Genomic DNA, 22,357 nt, shown 5'->3' with positions numbered 1-22,357 from the left:
ATTTTAAAAACTCTGTCGCGGTGAAATAGTTAAATCGCCTTAAATCCGAATATCGCTTACCGGATATCCCATTTAGATTGCATTTTATCGAACACCGTAGTTCAATATCGTAAAACTTAATATCGTACATCTTTTAAATCGGATTTTTTTTCAATTGGAAGCTTTACCTATATGTCCAGACAGAGTTTAGCGACTAGTTCAAGCGACCTACAAAAATATACACACCATTTTCCAATTCTAGCTGTTGGCATGATTCCTTAACATTGCCAATCGATTGATTAATTGAGCAACTGATTGGTTAACTGATTGATGCAACGTTTGAACTGATACTAAACTGAACCATGGTGTGTTTTCTAATTCCCACCTAAATATATGTTTTGATGTATACTCTTTCCCAAGTTCTTTCATATGTGTTCCCTTGTTCGTTTCCCACTGTTTTTGCCGGTTTAAAAATGTAAAATTCCTAAGTGTGTAGGCCCGAAAAGCGAAAAGAATTAAAAAACCAAAAAGATCCGTCAGTGTGTTTATGCAACGTTTATGTGTGACTTTTTATGGTTTTTTGTTTAAGCCCTTACCTTACCTTTACTTAAACTAATCAACGATTTGTGCCTCAATTCTTATCCATACAACTGTTCAAACCCACCCATCCCCACCACACACAACTCTCTACCGCACACACACACACACAATAACACACACGCCTCAACTTTCCTCCTGTCCACCTCTCAACTTTCTTTCGTTCTGTTTGTGTATGTTTATCTCCCTTTCTTTCGGAGTATCTTCATGCCCCCATCTTACCACCCACCATCCATCTCTATCGAACTATCTATCTATCTATCTATATCTCTGTGTGTGTTTTGTCTTGCCCCAGATTAAGAAGAGCTAATTCGGAATAGTAAAAATTTTTGCATACTCTTATACCGTATGACCCATTTGGAACTCATTTGCTTTGTGTCTTTACCTAATTTCGTTTATCGTACCTAGCGTTGAACCATCCACAAAAACCATCTACAGTAATACCCAACAAATAACAATAACCGATGATAACCAAAGTCGTTACCATGTGCCCTGCATATTATAATTTCCATTCATAATTCACTAATGCGCGATGCAGTCATTTCAATGCAAAGTAGCTGCGCCTAAAAACCACCAAAGATCACCACACCCACCCACACAGCGTGTGTGCTCGCATATCGTAACTTGTGAACCGCGTATCGTAATCGAACATTTTTATGCATAGGCGCAAGCACTTGGCTTTGGCCCCCCATCAGCAATATAAGCAGCAAAAGCAGCAGCCTTAGTAGCATTGCATTCCGGATGCTCATTGCGGGCACCATATACCCTGCCTCTAGCAGAGAGTTGCAAAGTTCCGTCATCCGTTCGAAGAACAATTGTATCCTAGTCTGTTTAAAAACTGGGCTTACACGGCAAGTCAGCAAAATAAATGCTCAGCATGCAGCTGATGCACCGTGTAAACTCAGCTATATGATGGTTGAATTGTATTCGATAAAGCAGTAGTTTTTCTGGAACAGAAACCTTGGTCTTTTATTTGACTTACGGTGGAAATGATGTACAGAATAACGAAATCAGAATTAACCGCTTCATCGTTTACAACCAACTTCAGTTAATCTAAAAATACAACTCCATCTGCAAGGGTGTTTCGACTTCGGCTTGCCGTTGAGTATCCCGCTTCCTAGTCGGTTATTAATTACATTCTTTTCATTTGATTTATGCAAAGATCACAAAGCAAACAAACAAAATTCTGAGGTGCTGACTCGCCTCAATTACTGCGACCTCATTTGAATTCGACTCACAATTAGACACAACATGGCTGGCCTCGCAGGCCGCTTAAACCGAATTTTCCGAGTTAAGCTTCTGGTCTTAAAGAAAGTAAAAGAAAATCCTTAAAAAAAATAAACGCAGTGTTACCCACAACCAGCAAATTGTGTTTGTGTTTCCACTCTTCCCCGATCCGTATGTGTTTGTTACGTAACTCCCCGAATACCCACACTTCTACTAAACATTGTGAACAGCCTTCTTTCCAAACTATCTATCTGTCTACTCCCCCCAAAAGTCTTCTACTTTTCCAACAGCCTAAGTTTTAATCAAAGTTTTATTTCCATAACTGATCTGATTCGAAGGACTTGGCCCTGAGATCCAAAAACCTTATGTTTGAAATCGCTATATATACTTATAAATGTGTACTCTTCTCCCAAAAACTTGTCATATAAATTTATAAAATATCTTGAACAATCAACTAAAGCCATCGTTGAGTGGTCGACGTCCTAGCTGGATTGAGCAGAGGGTCAAAATTCAGACACGCAAATTTAGCATCAAAGTTAGTTTCATAAACAATTTTTATTGATCTCTCTTATCTATCTTTCTCTCTATATCTATCTAACTTCGCTCTTCTATATATTGCATACAATCTTTACTTTTATTTTTTGCAACAAACTTATAGTAAACAAAAATGTTTTTTTTCTATTCAATAACAATGAAAATATCAGACAATTGCACGCGAGTCGAACACAAGAGCTCCTTGGCAGTGGCCCCTTAAGAAAAATCGGGGACTAGCACAGTCATATTTAGAATTTGTAATTATTTATATAGGTCTTTAGAACACAATTTAAAGATTATTGCCTTTTTTTTTTACTACACCGATAAGTCCGTCCATTCTATGTATAGAAATCGTACATGAAATCACCTCTTGCGGCGTGATGATTAATTATGAATGCCCAGAATGCCAGGTTCAAAAACCGCAGCGTCGTCAATGACTAACCCATATTAATCAGTTCAAAAAACAGAATTAAATACACTGGGAATATTTGTGGAATAGCTGGGAAACTTGGGTTACTGGCCAGGAGCGTGAGGTGTAGACCGCACTTAAATTCCCACTTAGTTGTTGCATTTGCAAAGCTTCTGAGTATCGTCACCCACTAACCCCAAAAAAAAAAAAAACAAAAAAACACAAAAAGACACAAGTATATTTGGAGTAGCATTAACCTTAGTGATATGAAAACTAGACCACTAGACACTTCTGTTAATCAGTTTTACTTTCTACTTTTGTTCACGATTGATCGACCTTGTAGACGGTGTCTGTGTGTTGTTGCACTTGCAAGTCTAACTTGAGCATGTCCACTGTACCAATGCACCACTGTAGTACCACTGCAATTGCGATGCTGGTAGAACTCTGCACGTTTTAAGTCTAACCATCTCTCTGAGCACAAGTATCACAGTATCGTAACGTGTCGTTTCATAATTGTAGACCTGCTAGAAAGTAAGTGCACCCCTTGAACTACCACACTCGTACTACCACACTAAGTATAAGTATCTTGATCGAACCCGAACACCGAATCCACGTAGATACCGCCAAGCAAGCTCTAAACGCCTGTCTGCGCGCCTCCACCAGAGAAATAAGAACCCAGACAAACCAAACTTAATCAAACCCAGTCAAACTTAATCAAACTAAGTCAAACAAACATCGTTCGTATCTAATTGCAAGCCCGAAAGCTGAGCAAAATTTGTACTATGACAAAAGCTGTGTTACCCCGTAACCGACTCATGACCATCTGTAAACATAACTCAGAACGCATTTCACCTCAGAACCCGACGTCGAAATCAATCAACCAACACCACTACTGAGTGAAACTCTGTCACTCACTCTCACTCACTACTGCAATTACACTCCCACCCACATTTTTACTATATATTTTATACAACAAATTCCGTATTACTCGTACATATTTAATATTATAAATATATATATACATATATATACCCATATACTACGGCTAATACTAACAGACTTCAGTTGAGTTCGGTCCAAGTCGCTAATCGCCAATCTCTCACTTTGCCTTTTGCCTTGACCAAAAGGCGCCCGAAATCGAGGATGAGCCGGAACCACTGAGCATGGCCTGGCCGGACACGGCGCGGAAGCGGCTCACCTACGTCCTGGTGGCCCCGCTCCTGGTGCCCATGTGGCTCACACTGCCCGACACGCGGACGCCGCGCGGCAAGCGCTTCTTTCCGGTCACCTTTATTGGCTCCATCGTGTGGATCGCGGCCTTCTCCTACCTGATGGTCTGGTGGGCCAACGTGGCCGGCGACACGGCGCGCATTCCGCCCGAGGTACAATCCCCAAAGAAAATAATCATCACTTAATATGCTAGACTAGCCTAAAATCCTACAACATTTTTAACTATAAAATGAATGAATATACCATATAGAACTTCGTTTGTATCCATTTGGTAAAGGAAAACTTCTTAGTTCTTTGTCTAAAAACCACTCGTCGGAATTTGCAGTTGTAAACAATTTTAATGCCCGAGGAGTATGAAAATATTTTCCCTGAACTTATTTTTAGAAATATAAATAGGAAAACATTAAAAATGATTCATTCTAGTGTACAAAGAGCTTAATGCGTATGAATTGTGTACCTTCTGCTGATTAACCCTCTACTCCGTTCTTGCCTCACCAATAGGTCATGGGTCTGACCTTCCTGGCGGCGGGCACCTCCATTCCGGACTTGATTACCTCGGTGATTGTGGCACGCAAGGGATTCGGCGACATGGCCGTGTCCAGTTCGGTGGGCAGCAACATATTCGACGTGACCGTGGGGTGAGTAGTAGGCATCCGGCCATTCGCAACGACAACTATAATAGAACCGAAACTAACCGGATATGTTGGATACCCTTTCCCATTGCCCCACATCCCCGCCAGCCTGCCGATACCGTGGCTGCTGTACGGCATCATCTATGGGGCGCCCGTCGAGGTGAACTCGGTGGGCATGGTCTGCTCCATAACCATCCTGTTTATGATGCTGGTGTTCGTGGTGATGTCGATCGCCTGCTTCCGCTGGCGCATGAACAAGGGGTTGGGCTTCACCATGTTTCTGTTGTATTTTGCCTTTGTCGCCGTGTCGCTGATGTTCGAATACGATGTGATCACGTGCCCCTTTTAAATTGGGGGCAGGGGCAAAGACAAAAGCGGGCAACAGTTACCGAGTTACCCGGCTGTCGTGCCATCGAGCTACCGAGCCAGCAAGGATACCTGCCAAGGATATCTGGATGCCGCCGAGGACGAGACGAGGACCCCGCCCCGTCAGCCTCACACCCAATTAGCTAAATTATATACAAGCAAATTAATGGATGATAAACAAATTAATTAACAGTGGACTAAAGCTAAATAATCGAATTGTTAAACCGACAGAAACAGAAAGACAGACAGACAGACATACAGATACAGATACAGATACATCGCTCACAGATACACACACCACAACCAACACACATGTAAAAGCGATACTGAATTAACGAAATCGAATACTTAACGTTAACAAAATGCGAGTTAGTTAGTGCCAGCGTTTCTTTTTCGAAAGACATTTACTTTAAAGTGTTTAGCGCAGCTTTTTAACGCAAGCCGCACCCTATCCTATCCTAAACTCTATGAATCTTTGCTCCCAACTATCGTATCTATCTGCGACACTATCTAATACCAATACCAAAACTAGCGAGAAGGAAACACGACAATGGCTTCCCAACCACTTACTAACTATCTACCTAACGTTTGGGTTTTAACTACAAGCATAAGAAACCAGATACCATACACCATACCAGATGTATGTTGTATGTATCAAACAAATATACAAGTACTCGTATATGAATATCTCGGCACAAGGCACCTATATCCTATATGCGGTATGATATGATACGATACGATACGATACGATAAAGGAAAGCAGCCTCCAAAATTTGTGTTGAGCTCTTTCGGTTCGATCGATCGAGCAGAAGCCTTTCATTTGCGTGCTCTACTAAGATTTCTTCTCCTAAAAGCTTTATCCAGAGCCTATCTAAACTCTATCTAGTTTACGACTTATACATAATACTTATATATCCACTCACACGCACACTTACATGGCATACTATATATTGACCTGTATTGATTAAGTGATAATTTGCGTACTTATCGAACAACAAAACTCTCAAAGTAAGCTACAGTTGTATTCGAATTCAACGCTAAATCGAAGCGAATGTCTTTGAATGGCTTTGAACAATTTGCTTAAGTGCATTTGCCATACATCCAGACCAGATCATTATGATATGATTATCGATTACACTGATTCCAGTCCGATGCTAATTCAAATTCTAATTATAATTCTAATTCTAATTATAGTTATGATTATGATTCTAGTTCTGATCCCGTTTCTAGTCCTAATTCTAATTCTGATTCATGTTGGCGTGTAGGAGGAGCAGAGTTTAAATTAATCTTTAAATTGAAGCCATATTTATTATAGACTACTTCAAATCCAAAAACCAAAAGCCTAAGATACAAAAAAAACCAAAAAAAAAAAAAAGAAACTAATTTCATATACTTTTTGCTTAATGAAGTCCCCCAAGTACATATATATGAGCATATTAACGTATTTATATATAAACGACATATAAGACGATATTTAACGAAACAAAACAAAATCAACTTGCTCTCTTTATTTAGAAGGTACGTAACATTTTTCTAAACTAAAACTAAAACTAAAACCCTAAACTCGTAAAACCAAGTGGCCGCAAAAGCGTTGAAATGCAAATGGAAAAGAAACCCAAATAATTTAACATAAAACTCATACATATATACACCTTAATATAAACATACTTATATATAAATATATATATTTTATATATACCAGAAGATAACTTACTATATATATATGCAACTATACTTAAGTAGGCAATGTATCTAACGGATATCCAGACGTTTGCATATGGCTCGCAGTCAAGTTAAGGAAGCGACAAGACAAGATACAAATACAGATACACATACAAGGTACAAACAGAGATACAGACACAGATACAGATACAAACACACACGAACACTCAGAACAGAAAGCAATAATTTTTATTACCAGTGAACTTAGAGGATTCCGCAGTGGAATGGCACTATATGCATACTCCTATATGTACGACATGCGAATCTCACTGCGAAATTGCGAACATGAAGACCCACAGGCAGTTGTAACGCATCGGAAATAATTATATATGCATTCACATTCGCTGAATTATATGCTGTATCTACTGAACAATGCGATGTGCCGATGCAAATGCAGAATTAACGTAACTAAGTGGCTGCTCTTACACCCCATGGGTGCAGTGCATTCGATTGCACACAGATATAAATATATAAATAAATGATAATATGAAATATGCATGTAGGATATGGACAGGTCGAAGGTCACAGCAGAACAGCAGAACAGCAGAACAGCAGAACATGAGAACCGGAAGAGCGCAGGAGCAACGCGATTGTCAGGGAACGAGATGGAGGAGACATTGTATAAAACTCGAACGAGACTTACATCACACCCTTCTCCGCATAGAAGACACAGCATCCCTTCATCTGCGAAAGAGTATACCAGTACCAATCCAGCGGAAAGTTGGCTGAGAACTTGACTTCCTAAGGGTCATCTAAGACCTTGAATATGTTTCATTTCGTACTATATCGTATTATTTTGAAAATGTATCTGTACTTTGACTCTCAATCGTTTGTAAAGCTACGTTACTACTTTCTAAGAATGCCCAAGTTTCGTTGACTACATATAATTTAGAAACTATATGTCCAAATGCCCTAGTCAGTCCTAACCACTTCGTAAGCCTCCTACTTCTCAGCCACTCCAAGCATTTCTCACTGTAGCTCTTAATTCCAAAAGTGTCGACTTTAGTCCTTCTATACTGGATATACATATACGTCTCAGCATCGTATATATCCCAACTATGTAGCAAGCTCACTTCTCACGAGAAGATTGCCTTGGTCGCCAGGCTTTAACAGAGACAACTTCCAAGAACAAACAACAAATTAACTTAAACTTTTATACATGCTATATGTTAAACTAAAGACAACAAAGGGTAGCAGCAACTAAATCGAATAGAAAACCTTTAAAAAAATATCTTCCAAATTAACTTTAAAACCAAGTCATATTTATTATATAAAAGTAAAATACTTGAGATCGAAACACTCTCACACTTAACTACATCTTATTAGAACCTAACGAGAAAATGGAAAAGCACACCCAGCAATTACTTGTACTGAAAATTTCCCTCACACACACACACACACGCACACACCCACTCACATCTGAGCTAACACACTTGCATTTAAACATATCGCGCCGATTTTCTATCTACAAACGCCAATATTCCGAGAGGAAGCCCGAACAGAATTGAGAAAATTGTTAGGGAACTAAGATAAACACGATAATTTCAAGAAACTTCTCCCACTTCCAAATGTATGTTTTGAAAACTTATAACACCCAATAAACCCAATAAACATAATCCCCGATTCCCCCATTCATCCCAAATCGAAATCATCATCCAAAAGCGCACACAACACACAAAATTGTCGAATGGCGTTGAAGTCTCGCTTTAAAGCAACGTAAATAAGAGGAAATATATACAAGAAACATATATATATAAAGATATATATATGAAATTGTTATGGTTATAGATTTTTAACAAGTTGAATAATTGCGTAAAAGTAAAAAGTAAAAGTGAAACAAAAACGAAAACACAAAAAAATTGTTGAAACATTAGCAAAAGCGTTCATAAAACATAAACGAAGCGTAAGGAAGGTAATAATAATAACGATAAAACGAAACAGAGCAAACCAAATCGAATCGAAAGATATAGTAATGCTATATATACTTTATGAAATATTTAACTATGAAAATAAAAATCATTGTTTGAAATTAAAGTGAAAAAAGTAAACCTAAAAAAAAAAAACAACAAAAAAACTTACTTTGTGTTTGCTAATTTTGTGTCCACAAACAAATTTTGAGTTTGCAGAAAAATCAAGCGTAAGTATACCCAATTGATTGTTATGTTTTTAAACGTAATTGGCATGACTAGATATTCAATGTTCGATGTTTTCAAATAAAATTAGCAAACACAAGCACAGACCATTCGGATGCATTTCTAGAGATCTGATCTGGCCCAATACTAATCACGCCCTCAAGTCAATCACCAAATACAATCGTCTTGAACAGAAATAGCGATATACTCGTACCATACATATACCACATACCGTCTACGGGAATAATAAACGAACGAGCACATAATCATTGATTTCAGCTTTAAATAATCTACGAACTAGACCTAAACCGTATATGGGACACACGGATATTTATTAACTTTTATAAACCAGTACACAGTATATGTACCATATACCACATATACCATATACCATATACCATATACCTAATACCATATAGCAAATAGAATATAGCGTGTTTGTGCGATCACACGGCCCAAGTGGATTACTTTTTTTAATACTTAATACGATTACGATTACGAATACAAATAGAACACGTGAAGTGCAATGTATGCAATACTTATATTCAATTATACAATATTTAGAGACCGTTTCAAGTTGCGTCCGTTGTTTAGGCAGAGAATCACAGAAAACAATAACTTTTCAGCGGCTTCGATTTGATTTCGATTTGAATTTTTCGTTCGATATGCGAAAACCAAACGATTACCAATAAATGATTAAACGAAAATGCAAGCATGAAGCAAATATGAATGAATATATGAATCCAGTAAAAAGTAATAGTTAACATATTGGTAGACTAATTTAAAGATTTTATAGCGTTTTCAAATTTATAACTGTATAAACCGGATGCGTTTATTATTTGTAATGCCAGCGATCAGCCGACCGACATCGGATGTCACCAGATATAGTGCGTGAACATATATATAGAGCCGTCGTGTGTAATAACAATTATCATTACCCACCAAAATACGTATATTTTCCGTTGTTGCGTTTCGATCGTTGTAATTTTGAATTTTACCTTACAAATGCAAATGTGTGTTTTTTCGGAACAAAAACAAGCGGACCGATCTATCGATACTGGCATGTAATTAGTGCAGACGGGTGTGTAATTTTAATAGCGAACAATGAGAGTATTATAATAACAGACATTAATTTTAACAACTGATACGCTTCTAGCACATAAGATTGTACAAATGATTTATATGAATAATACAATAAACCATGAAAGGAAAACATCAAATACGAGAGCTAAAGTCAGTTCAGATATTCAGTTGATGCAGTCTAAAAATATAATTGAAACCCACTACTTACTCATCAAAGAAGTAGATACCCCGCTCCCAAAGATTCCAATACCATGCTGAACTCACTTTATCTCTGTGACGAACCAGAGAGCTCGTACGATAAATACTTATGTATGTACGTATGTATGTATGGTGTAATACATCGAGTTATTTACTTTATACAAGTACGTCTAGTTAACGACATTTAGATTTTATACAAAACACACCCAGAAACACGCAGTCATTCGATTCCCAACTCCAACAACCGAACCAAATTCACCAGTATACCAGTATACCCATCAGTTAATGGAGATCATCAAAATCGGGCATGGAGTGAAGGCAAATCAAATATATAGTCAATTTCTAACGATACATGCAAACATATATGGCTGGCACTCAAGATATATATAAAGCAAACGTATATGAAGTTATATAAAGCATTTTAAGGATCGTCAGCTGGAGAAAGGCGCAGAGTAGAGCGGGGTGAAAGCCCCAAAAAACCTTATGTAAATCAAAACGAAGCTATAGCGAATAAACCGAAATGTTAACTAGTTATTTAGGTGAAATATACAACAAACCACACTCAGATGCAGCATGCAGATGCAGATGCAAATGCAGATGCAAATGCAGATACAGATACATTTACATCGAACCGTTAACAAGGCTTTGAAAGCTCAGAAGAATTACTCAAGCAGACACTCAAGAACACGACACAAGGACACGAATGTTCAAAAACGCAGAGTTGTAGAAGAGCCGCAGCAAACGAGAAAGGGCCGTTTAATAAACTTTTGTTATCAAGCAAGACAGCATAACGAAACGAAATGCGACTGCAGTAAGCACGTGGCGAAAACCAAAAACGAAGTTAATGTTCAAACTAACTAATATATAACGAATATTATATAATACAACAAACTTAGACTGTATGTTATTTTCTCAATACAATACCTATAAAAAACAATAAAAACAGATTCAATAAAATGAGTTATCCAATGGCAGCATGCGTGTGACTTTCTTAAATGCCTCTTATGTTCATTTAAATTTAATTTAAATGTTATTAAATAAAGTTTTGTTGAAATGCTTTTATTTTAATTTAAATCATAATAGCCGTTACAAATCGATATATCGAAATTGTAATTGCTCACTTCAGCGTTTAATATATCGATTTCCTACATGCACTGTTCTCCCTTAGCAAAGTTATCTACCATTTGCAGCTAAGTTGCACACCTTCGCTCGAATTTGGTATTATTTACAAAACCACCTGGTGTTTTGAATTCAAAGCGGCCACACTTCCTTTCCACGCTGAACCAACAACACAAAAAACGTGTGTTTTGGTCAACAGCGTGTTTTCCTTTAAATAAATCTGTATAGAGCAGATTTGGCTTGACAAAAAGTGCATTTTCATACACCGGCAGAATGAGACGACCCAAGAAGGTAGGTTTTCATTGGTTTCGGCGCACTTTTTGCCGCCTTTAAGGTTATGTGTTTTGAGACTCCCACGAAATCATATGGAAATTAATGTTTTTAATCATTTATTAGTACGAATCCGGCGAGGCTACGCAGTACATTAGCCGCCGGGCTGCGCTCAGGAAACTGCAGCTCTCTCTCAACGATTTCCGGAGGCTGTGCATCCTGAAGGGCGTCTATCCCCGGGAACCGAAACATAGGCGTAGAGCTCAAAAGGGATCTTCGGAGATCAAGGTCCTTTATCACACCAAGGACATCCGCTTCCTGCTGCACGAGTCGATTGTGTGGACGCTGCGTGACTACAAGGTATGTTAGATACAGGTACCAGATATATTCCACAGAATCGTTGCTCATCCCAAGTGTTCCACAGATCTTTGCCAAGAAGAGCAATCGCGATCGCGCCATCAAGGATTTCCGCAACCTGAAGCGTCGATTGGCCCTGTTTCCCGAAATCAAGCTCGATCACATTGTCAAGGAACGCTATCCCACCTTCATCGATGCCCTAAAGGATCTGGATGATTGTCTGACTCTGCTCTTTCTGTTCAGCACCTTTCCCTCGCTGCACTTGATTCCTAGGGAGCAGTCGAACCTGTGCCGCCGGCTGACTATCGAGTTCCTGCACTACGTGATCGCGTCCAAGTCGCTGCGCAAGGTGTTCATCTCCATCAAGGGCTACTACTTCCAGGCGGAGATCAAGGGCCAGAAGGTCACTTGGATTGTGCCGCACTACTATCCGTTCAAGCCACAGTCTCGCCAGGAGGTTGACTTCAAGGTGATGTCCATCTTTGTCGAGTTCTATACAATTATGCTGGGCTTCACCAACTTCCGGCTATTCCACGGCCTGAATCTGGCCTATCCACCACAATTCCCAAGCAGCGTGCTTCAGGACAGCGAGGAATCCCTGAAGGATGAGGCCAGCTTTGTATCTGACCGCATTGCAGCGTTGAACTTTGAGCTGCTGCGCACTGACAAGGTGCAGGAGGACGAGGAGGAGCTGGACATCGACATGGAGCTTTTGGAGCAGGACGGCGACTCCAAGCGCATCATCAAGATGAAGCAGGAGGCCCAGGAAGTGAGCCGTCTACGCACCCTGTTCAAGGGTTTGAAGTTCTTCATCAACCGCGAAGTTCCGCGCGAGCCCTTGGTCATTCTCATCCGCTCCTTTGGCGGCAAGGTGTCCTGGGATTCGTCAATCTTCGCTGGCTCAACGTATGACGAGGCCGATGAGACTATCACCCACCAGATCGTCGACAGGCCCAGCATTTCCACGCAATACATCTCGCGTGACTATATCCAGCCACAGTGGGTCTTCGACTGCGTCAATCAGCGCCAGCTGCTGCCCACCAACAAGTACTTCATTGGCGAGACACTGCCACCACACCTTTCGCCATTCGTGGACTCCAAGAGGGACTCGTACATACCGCCCGAAGAGAAGGCCCTGCTGGATCCCTCCCTGATCGAAACACATGGTAAGTTGGGGATCCTTTAACTATAATTAAGTACAGCCATTTAACACTCCTCGTGTTTGCAGCCCAAAGCGATGACGACTCCGAAGATGAAGCGGAGAAAGAGGAAGAAGAGGCTGTGGACCAGGAGCTGCTCGATGCGCAACTCCAGCTTGCCTACCAGCAGGAAACGGCCGAGTACAAGAAGTACGGCGGACCCGATGGTGTCAACGAAGACGAAGAAGATCCAGAGGATGATGACGAAGACGACGATGAAGAGGAGGAGGAGGAAGAGCTCGACGAGAAGACCAAGCGCCTGCAGGAGGAAAAGCAGAAGATGTCCGTGCAGTCGGGCAAGGTGCACAAGGTCAACAAGCGGCAGTTGCACAAGGCCGAGGTCGACGAGCATCGCCTGCAAGCGCGTATGGTGAAGCCCCGTCACCGCAATCTCTTCCGGAAACTCATCCGCGAGAAGCAGACCAAGGAAAAGGAGGAGTGGCTGCTGCGCAAGAAGCGACGAACCCACGAGGCCAACGAGAAGGAGGCCCGAAAGACAGCCAAGCGGGAGGCGCGCAAGGAAGCGGCGGCCGCAGCCGCCAAGGCTTCCAAGCTGGGCAAGTGAGCGAACTAGATATCTGCTCGGGGGGATCTGTGTCTTGATTTAGGTTAAAACAATAAACAATGAAAATGTAAATGAAACGAAATGATGTTTATATTTTATTTGGTATTTGAAGAATGGAACAAATTGTATGAACAGAAAAAATCAATACAAATGGTAAGTTCAGATGGGTGAATTCTTGAATTTGATTTATTGTACAATTTGTTCATAGATTATATATTTTACAGCAGGGTAATTAATTACAGCTTGTATCAACTAGTAGGGTTTAACAAAAAGTTATGTTTACAGCATAAAATGATAATTACAAATCTTATAAAGTTAAGCAACATTAAGAGCGTTTTCAAAGATGCATAAAATCCTTTTTCAAACAACGAAACTGGATAAGTAACTATATGAAATATATTCCGATTGTAATAGCTTTGTAAACTCCGTTTTGCATTTTACAAATTAATGAACAATAAATTTAAGTGCTCAGAAAAGGCCTTAAGTTTGCACAAAATAGTTGACAGCAACTCAATTTTGTTTGGAGGTTAAATAAAGCAAAAATGAAGGCTATCAATATTTTTAAGTGGCTTTCTTCAGTCCCCAAAAATGTTGGAACTCTGACTAAGAATTTCTGGGCCCAGCCACGGGTGCAAACTTAGGAAGATATTTGTGTGTATATCGTATTGAATTAGCACTATGTATATTGTATATGCCCTGACGTCCAAGTCTGTCGTGGTTGCTATTAGTCTACTTGTATATCGATCGCTATAGTTGAGTTCCTAAGTCAAATAGATCCGTTATCAAATGCCAAGATTCCAAGAAGCTTCTATCAAAATTGTATCCTATTTGTGATCCTAATCGCTATCGCTATCCGCTCCGCCCGCCGCTCCATCCTCGTCATCATCATCATCGCTGTCCTCCAGTTCGGGCATCGGGAAGCGCAGGAGAGCCGCAATTCCAGTCAGTTGAGCAAGTTCTGGGGACAAAAGATTGGGGTTATTATGTGGACTTGGATAAAGTTGGTTACTGCGGCTAATTTGTGTAATCTGCATGCTTGAAACCTGAATATCAAGTCAAAACCATCAATACTAGATGCAAGAAATCTCAGTGGCTCAGAACTGCAGCAGCCAATGCAGGTTTTTCACTTTTTTCCCCAGGTCGTGGGCGTTCCTACTGTCCAATTTCAAGGCCCACCGGTTATTCTAGGCCGTGACTCACCCAGTGAACTTCACATGCAACACGGCCAGAGTGAGCATTACATATTCATGGGTTTGTCCAATTAGCGCGGGATTAATGCAGGTTATGTATCAGAGGATATGCGTGTATAATTAGTGTTCTCAAGTACCAGGCGCCTTTATCTGGTAAATTTGGTTGTGTTTACACAAGTAGCCTCAATGTTTATATACTGATGTAACTTAAAGCAGATTAAACTGCTCAGCTGAGTGGAATTGCGGAATAAGTACTTGCGAAGTGATAAGAATGGGCAGTACTGGGGATGGGGATCGTTACAACTCATTTGTTGCAAAAAGATACAAGGCATGGGGGATCTATTTCGGAACCCCAACGACCCATTTTCGAGTCGAAAACGAAACTCTTGCCAAGTCGCAAAGTCAGACAATTGAAAAAAGAAACTCGTGGAAGATATCTCATCTCGTGAGTCACCTGCCAATGGCTATTTAAAGCATTTAAGCACTTTACAGCCCGAAAATATGTCCAATATGTGAGGTGCAATTTTAATTAATACCTAATTGCATACGAAAATGAAAACGAAAGTTCCCGTGCGAATGATCAAGCGAAAACTACTTGGCAGCCATTCAACAGTGCTGTTTCTTTGCTCATCTCGCAGTGGACTTTGTAATGTGGGAGACCCCTCCAAGAAATTTACATATGCACGCGCATGTATTCAATATTGCATCGCAGAACTTAAAAATAGCATCTTTAACGAGGTCATTAGACGGGAGAAGGCTGCCTGCGCATAAATATTCCATACAAATGGAGCATAGAAATGGCCAAAGGTGGCACAAGTGTGATGCAAAGATGTTTCTACTGGAGATGATCTATTCTCGGTCTGAAAGCGAAGTTCCTTCTCGCTCCATGAGTCATTGCTAGGTTCTTTTTCATGGACCAGATGAAGAAATTCTTGAGTGGTTTCAAATCGACACAAGGTTACAAGGCTTCCAAAGTTGTTTTATTTAAGATAAACATGCGATGCTAGTACACCAAGTTGTACTATTAAAAGAAGCCTATGTACGCAATCTTATGTAAGTGAAATAAATTAATTGTGTAAATAAGCTTCACTTAGTACAATAACTCACTAGATCGGCATGTTCAATTATAATGCTTCTTATTCAAAGTTTCTCTATAGTTTCTCTATTTAGCATTAAATGCTAATGAATTTGTTTGATACTTACGTTCTCCTGAGATGTGCATGCTTGAAAAGATTTTCACTTCTCCCCCAGCATCGCGAACGGATTCAACCAGATTGACATATTCCTTCCTCAGAGCAACGTCTTGGCACCTGTAAAACAAACAAATGGTTTTAAAACCCATATTAATAACAATAACAGAACAGAAATCTCCAACAGCATATACAACTCGCATGACAATCGATTCCATTCATTAATATGCCCATTTTTCACGCATTTACGGATGTAGGTGCCCGTATCTATTGCACTTTCGCATTCCACAGTTTAAATGGCGCACAGCAAAGTGCTGGATCATGGCACGTGATGGGCATAATCCGCATCGAACAAGGTGTCAAGTTTAACTGGAAATAGTGGGTTCACCTCGTCGCTCACCCCACCAATGGGGGTCATCACACATTTATACTTGGATATTAAAGATTCCCATTCCCAGAGAGCTTCAAGTCACTAGACGAGCAATGAAAGTGCGACTGCCATAAAAGCTAAGTGCAGTTCAAAAACCCCATCGGAATCGAGATTTGTGCAGGTAAAAAAGTAAGAATAAGAAGCAGGCGAAATTCGAAAGAAACCAGACAAAAAATTAAATGAAATTTCAATTAACATTTTTATTGACGACAACAAACCGCTTTCAATTTGCCACCACAGAGAGAGAGTGCTATAGATCCTACAGAGAGCAAGAAAGCTCCATGTGGAGTGTGGAGGGTATTCCGAATGCGATCCACAGCACGTGTGGCTGAGAAGAGAGCGGCTGTCTTCGCAGCGAAGAATTAGTTGCAAAGCGGCTTTCTTGCGGGGAACGTCGAGCGATTCGAGGGACGGAAAACCGAAACGAACCGAAGAAGATTGCCACGCGAAAAGAAAAATTGGTGCTAAGACCCCCGCTAAAAAAAAACAAATAACAGCGCCATCAAAACCGCAAAAGAAAAGTGCACAAAACCGACGCATAAAAAGATACAAAGGTGTGTTTGAATCTCGCAGAGTGAAAGTTGCAAAGTGGTTAATATCTATAGCAAAAGTACTGCTCAGTGCAGATGAAATCTCGAAAAGCCCTCAACCATTTTAAGTCCCGCTGACAGTTTAGTTCAACGTTTTACTGACGCTGACTCAGCAGCAGGCAATGCAGATACAAACGTATCTGCTACCTGTGTTCAGATACTTTTTCGCTCATCCGTTAACCGCAATCTGCGTTGAACTGCGAGCCATTGTGTAGATGCTGCTGCCGATGTACCTGCATTTTTAGCCGCTACTCATGTTGCTGATGTAGCTGCAATTGCTGCTGCTGTCTGCTGCTGCTGCGTGACAACGATTGCACAATGGAATCAATTGTTATAATGGAATTAGCGTGCGCCCAACCTCGCGCACAGCCGTGAATTGTCAGCCAGAAAGAGAGAGCGCTTGAAGGAAAACTACGAAAGAAAGATGGTGGCGGGGAAAGTGGGGCCATGGGCACCACCAGATATCAGCAAAAATGTCTAATTAAGTGTGCGAGCAAAGGCGGCACTATCTGAACTTGACAACACAACAATGTATCTACAAACCTTGTACTGCTCTAAACTTATTGAAGAAGTCGAATGTCCACTTCCTTTCAAGACTTAAATGAAACGGGGAAGGTTTTGTGAGATCATATGAGAATAACCTTTACGGCAACGCCTTGATTTTATAACATGGATGGGTTTGATCATTTCAAAAACAGCCAATTCATTGCTTACCCCCTCGGTAGACCAAACAAAACCCAACCCGAGCAGCCTTACAGCAAAGATCCACAAAAAGTGATTCATGGATACCCATTTAGGTATCAATATCGCTCATTCAGACAAGCCCTTTCACTTCAGTCTCAATGGAAACAGCCTTAAACTTTTCCGCTCTCTCCTTCATTGGCTTTTACGATATTTCACAATGCAAATATACATACAAAATATATAAACAATTGGCTTGCGAGACAATATTTACAAGCGTGGCCAGCTGCGACAAAAAATTCAACAATAATCGCTTAAAGGGGGCACGTTTTTGATGCACAAGACATGTTGCAAAGCAAAACAAAGAGGGACTAGAAAAACTGGTTGGACACATGAATAATATATGTATGTACGGAAAAAAGAAAATCACTAGATGGCAGGGAGAATTGGTTGGAGGGAAGGGGGGTGAGGCAAATGCTAAGTGCATTCGAGCAGCAAAAGAACTTGATAAGTTAGCCAGAAGTGGATCATGTTGCATGCCATGTGGAATTCATTGAGAGTCGAGGGAGGGGAGTCCCAGAAGCGAGAGTGTCCGCTCCAAAAGTTGCCCGCCAAGTGATCCATAAACGGAGTGATTAAATAAATTAAAATTCTTTATTTTCTTGTTTATGGCTGCTCTCCCGCTCCCTCAATCGCAATCTTTCGCCCACAACGAGTTCTAATAATTAGCACAAGAATTGTCTCACTGAGGGAATCATTTCCACATGGTTATAAAGCTTATATAGTACCCGGCTTATTTACATCAGAGTTTAGTTCAGTCCGCGTCATTTGCTAATCGAAACTTGTATGGCGAAAACAGCTCTATAAAATAAGACCCCAAACAGAGCACGCAAATTCAGCTTGGAATTCGTCCATGAATATATGCGAATATATTTACGGATACGGATTAAATGGGTGAGGGACGAATCAAAGTCTCAGTTTGCCAGGCTGGCCAAAAAATACACGGAGAAAGCTAAACATTGTTTAAATAGCCTTCTTAGCAATGCAGTTATCTTGCCTTATCACAAAAATTCATAAAAATGCTCTACATACTTTGCACAATCATTTGTTGATAATACCTTTGTTGTAGCGAACAAAATTCCAACTTGTAATAGTCATACAATTTGAACTGCATGATTTCATTGTATGTGACTTAAATAAATATGCTCATATTTTGATAATATGATTTCGGAATAAATACATTTACGTGACTTTAATTTAAAATATGTTTATGTGATGTGAGGAATTTGATCACATTTCTGTGACTTCAAAATTGCCGCACAGCTAACATAAACACTGTTTTCGATAAAAATAATAATCGAAATTTTAAAAATAAATTGATTAAATTTTTTTGTTTGATTAAAAATTTAATTTGTTTTATGTTAAAACATATTACGAACATGGCAATCATAAAATGAAATCCCTTGAAAGTCGACATAACCGAGTTCTACTGTATATGGATATTCAAGTTTCTGCCCAAACCTCAACTCCACTTGACTGTACTCAACGCACATATCTTTTCACTCCAGTTCCTATTTAAGTGCCGGCCACTTAACACCGTCGAATTAAAGCGATCAAATCAAGCGGATCCAAGATGCTCACCAGACAGCCCGACTACACCATCTCCGAACTGGGCCATCCCATCCACCAGTGGTCGGATTCGACCACGTGCGAGTCCCTCAAGAAGCTGGACTACAGAAAGATGCCCAGTTCCCCGCCATCACCTCATCGTCTGCTCCCGCTGAGGGAAACCCTGGACGATTGTTTCAAGCGGTTGACGATGAGGAGCCGAGAAGATTTCGAAGAGGATCCCGTGTACCAGCAGAAACTGCGGAAGAATCAGTGGAATGAACAGCAGCGAAAGCGGTAAGGCAAATGGAAAACTTGAACAAAGCATTTCATAACATTTCCCCATCTTGTTTCTATTTGCACGATGGCAAAACTATCAGCAGCAATCAAAAATGTCGAGATAAAGACGAGTCCAGAGCCACAACGACGACGACGACGATAGCGGCGACCTGCGATTTAAACAATTTCTGAGATTAGAAGGAGGAGGAAGAATATCTATGGGGGAAGCAACCTAAGCGGACTGACTAAAAGTGCTAAAATAAAACACCTTTTGCCTAGATCATTAAGTACATTAAATGTTAAGTAAAGGAAAAGCTATAACACTTAATTTTCGTTTAATTGCCAGCCACGCAGTTAGCATACAAAAGCACATTCAAATGGAATTTCATCGGCCCATTAGAGTGTAAACAAAACGCGGAGAAGAGTAGTGAATAGAACAGAACAGAACAGAACAGAACTAAACAGGCTGGCAGCCAAAAATGGTGAGGAGACATTGGGGCAACCTTGATCATGAGCACGTCGCCATGGGGCCAACAAATTAATGCTCGAACGTGCTTTCTTTAAATGGCTAAACGCGTGCGATCGAAGCAGATCTCGCAGCGGAAGAATCCGCCATCTTCTAATGGTAATGGTAACCCAAAGTGGATCATGGAATCTATTAATGGTGTAGATTCTGCGTTGTTAGGAGTTATCTTCATCTGCTAAACCATACGAGTGAAATTATCTATAATGCGAGGCTTAAATATTTGCATAAGATAAGATAGCAAGTTAAAATAAAGATCACTAGTAGAACATCAAAATATCTTAAATAGTTACATAGAATGTACAAATAAATGTACAAATAAAGATGAACAACAGCGTTCTCAGCTGAATTCTACACATCCAAACAGAAACAAATTGAAAAGCACAGTCGCCAGCATAGCAAACCAATTAAGGCACAATCGATACAGTAATAAAATTGATTGCTCTTCTTCAGATTTTCTGAATTGCCCCAGTATTTGTATTCTTTCCGGCACCCAAAGCAGTCTGGTGACACATGTGTATGCGTTCCATATGGCGACATAAGCACACCAAATTGCCATCGCACTCTCGCTTAATTTTGCCAAGTTGAAGGTTTCTACTCGCGATCGTGTTCTTGATCTCTCCGCTTGATTGGACTTAATGTGTGCCCAGCTGGGAGTTACTTCAATATACATATATATACATATATTTCTCGGCGCAACCAAGTGGAACTCACCTGAAGAGGTTGTCCGAGATGAGCAGCGTTTCGATGGCCTGCGACTCGGCGGCTTGCAGGACGTGTTTCTTGCCATAGAAGGCCTTGGCGGGCTCGCATTGCAGCATCATGTAGAATTGCTCCAGGGCCTTGACCTCGCCAGCTGCCTTGGTGTCAGACATCTTGGCCAGCACGGCGGGATCCTGAAGAACCTCTGTAGATACAAATTGGGCAATGTCATTGCAAGATCACATTACAAGTTTAAATGGCTCACCCTTCAAAGAGTGCTTAAATCCCGAGGAGGCGTGCACCAGCATGAACTTGCTCTTGTTGTCCAGCAGCAGCTTGTAATCCATTTTGACCGCCTGCTGGAACATGTAGTCGTAGAACTGATCGCGCACGAATCCCGGCGAGGCAATCAACACACACTTGACCACATCGAAGTTGACGTGCCGCAGGATGCTCTGCATTACCTGCTCGTAGAACTTGGCCAGTCCCTTCTCGTGCTGCTGGACACTGCCCTTGCGTTTGCGCGGTATGGAGACCTCAATTTTGCTGCGCACTAATGTCATGCTGGCGGTGATCAGGCAGACGTGTGCCAATCCCTCCTGCATCACCACAGCAGCCACATCCGCCGACTGTGTGGGATCGCAGGCCATTTCGATGCGCTCCAAGGCAATGGTGTCCCACTCCGGCTTGCGCAACTCGAACTTGCGGTTCAGCTCCAGGTCGAGGGTGTGATAGGCGCCCATCTTGACGTACTGGTTCTCCTCAATGTTTCTGCCCTTCAGTCGGAGCACACAAGCCTGCGTATCAAAATCTATGCTCTCCACCGCAATGGTTAGGGTGGTGCGCACCCGGTTGCTGGTGGAGGAGCCAGTGGCCGTTTCATTCTGCACCTTGCGAATGGTGGTGCTGCGCACGCTGTCGCCTTCCGCAATCAAATTGTACGCATGCCACATGTCCTCGGACTCCTCGGGCATCAGGGTTACATTTCTAAATTCATTTCGTAAGTTATTATTATTATTATTATTCGTTGGGACTCACTCACCCCTGCATGCCCTTGTCCACGTATTTGCCCAGCAGCTTCATGCCGTCGCGTTGCTGGTCAGGATTTGGTTTTAGTTTCGTTGGCAGGCACTGCCTCTATACCGAGTGCTTTGATTCCGCTCGCCGCTTGTCACTTGCATCCAAATTCCAGTGATTCCCTCCGTTCACAAAGGCGGCGGTGCATCGTTGTCATTGGGTCCACGCAGTTGCTAAGTTCACACGGCTGATCGGATCGGGAGGATGGTGTGGCGATGGTTGTGGTCAGTGGAATCGGCGGCCAAGTGGCATTCACCAGGGGCGAACAGTGCTGTGCGACTAGCTTTTTTCCGCCCATATGGGCTTTCTCTAAAGTGGTTGGCATCAGCTACTTTTCAGGTTTATCATCCACTAAGTTCATTAGCTATGATGAGATAATTTATAGTTGATAACGAATATTTTATAATATAATTGTAGGTATTGGAATTTGGTGTGATTTAATATTTTACTATATGAAAAAGCTTATAC

General features: G+C 41.0%; 4 protein-coding genes across 15 annotated transcripts in view; 3 read left to right on the top strand and 1 right to left on the bottom strand.

Annotated features, from left to right (window-relative positions):
• Positions 1 to 11,083, top strand: part of LOC6527889 (sodium/potassium/calcium exchanger Nckx30C) — a 35,891-nt gene extending 24,808 nt beyond the window's left edge. For 8 of the 11 annotated variants that reach the window (XM_039371192.2, XM_039371191.2, XM_015197505.3 and 5 more), the window contains exons 6-9: positions 2,264 to 2,338; positions 3,874 to 4,128; positions 4,478 to 4,614; positions 4,717 to 11,083. In XM_039371192.2, coding sequence (XP_039227126.1) covers positions 2,264 to 2,338; positions 3,874 to 4,128; positions 4,478 to 4,614; positions 4,717 to 4,957 — 708 coding nt within the window. In that variant the 3' untranslated portion in view covers positions 4,958 to 11,083. The remainder of the gene's footprint in view (positions 1 to 2,263; positions 2,339 to 3,873; positions 4,129 to 4,477; positions 4,615 to 4,716) is intronic. The other 3 variants (XM_015197502.3, XM_002088925.4, XM_015197503.3) reach the window with 1 other exon arrangement.
• Positions 11,084 to 11,360: 277 nt separating this feature from the next.
• Positions 11,361 to 13,701, top strand: LOC6527888 (pescadillo homolog). Its single transcript, XM_002088924.3, has 4 exons — positions 11,361 to 11,519; positions 11,625 to 11,858; positions 11,923 to 13,021; positions 13,084 to 13,701. The coding sequence occupies exons 1-4, from the start codon at positions 11,502 to 11,504 to the stop codon at positions 13,617 to 13,619; spliced, it is 1,887 nt and encodes a 628-aa protein (XP_002088960.1). The 5' UTR covers positions 11,361 to 11,501; the 3' UTR covers positions 13,620 to 13,701.
• Positions 13,702 to 13,777: 76 nt separating this feature from the next.
• On the bottom strand, positions 13,778 to 22,161 carry LOC6527886 (protein pelota). Its single transcript, XM_002088922.4, has 5 exons — positions 21,855 to 22,161; positions 21,078 to 21,799; positions 20,825 to 21,017; positions 16,013 to 16,119; positions 13,778 to 14,577 (listed from the first exon to the last, which is right to left on the bottom strand). Exons 1-5 carry the CDS (start codon positions 21,893 to 21,895, stop codon positions 14,456 to 14,458), a joined length of 1,185 nt encoding a protein of 394 aa, XP_002088958.1. The 5' UTR covers positions 21,896 to 22,161; the 3' UTR covers positions 13,778 to 14,455.
• LOC6527887 lies at positions 16,785 to 19,915 on the top strand. Of its 2 annotated transcripts, none has more exons than XM_015197506.3 (3): positions 16,785 to 16,983; positions 19,269 to 19,605; positions 19,689 to 19,915. In XM_015197506.3, the coding sequence occupies exons 2-3, from the start codon at positions 19,334 to 19,336 to the stop codon at positions 19,777 to 19,779; spliced, it is 363 nt and encodes a 120-aa protein (XP_015052992.1). In that variant the 5' UTR covers positions 16,785 to 16,983; positions 19,269 to 19,333; the 3' UTR covers positions 19,780 to 19,915. The 2 variants fall into 2 exon arrangements, with proteins under 2 accessions (XP_015052992.1, XP_002088959.1); XM_002088923.4 differs by having other exon boundaries at positions 16,786 to 16,983; positions 19,692 to 19,915.
• Positions 22,162 to 22,357: the final 196 nt, after the last annotated feature.

Source organism: Drosophila yakuba, chromosome 2L (assembly GCF_016746365.2).
Source record: "Drosophila yakuba strain Tai18E2 chromosome 2L, Prin_Dyak_Tai18E2_2.1, whole genome shotgun sequence".
Lineage (NCBI taxonomy): Eukaryota > Metazoa > Arthropoda > Insecta > Diptera > Drosophilidae > Drosophila > Drosophila yakuba.
The sequence above is the reverse complement of the archived record's forward strand: the minus strand, read 5'-3'. Positions and strand labels throughout refer to the sequence as shown.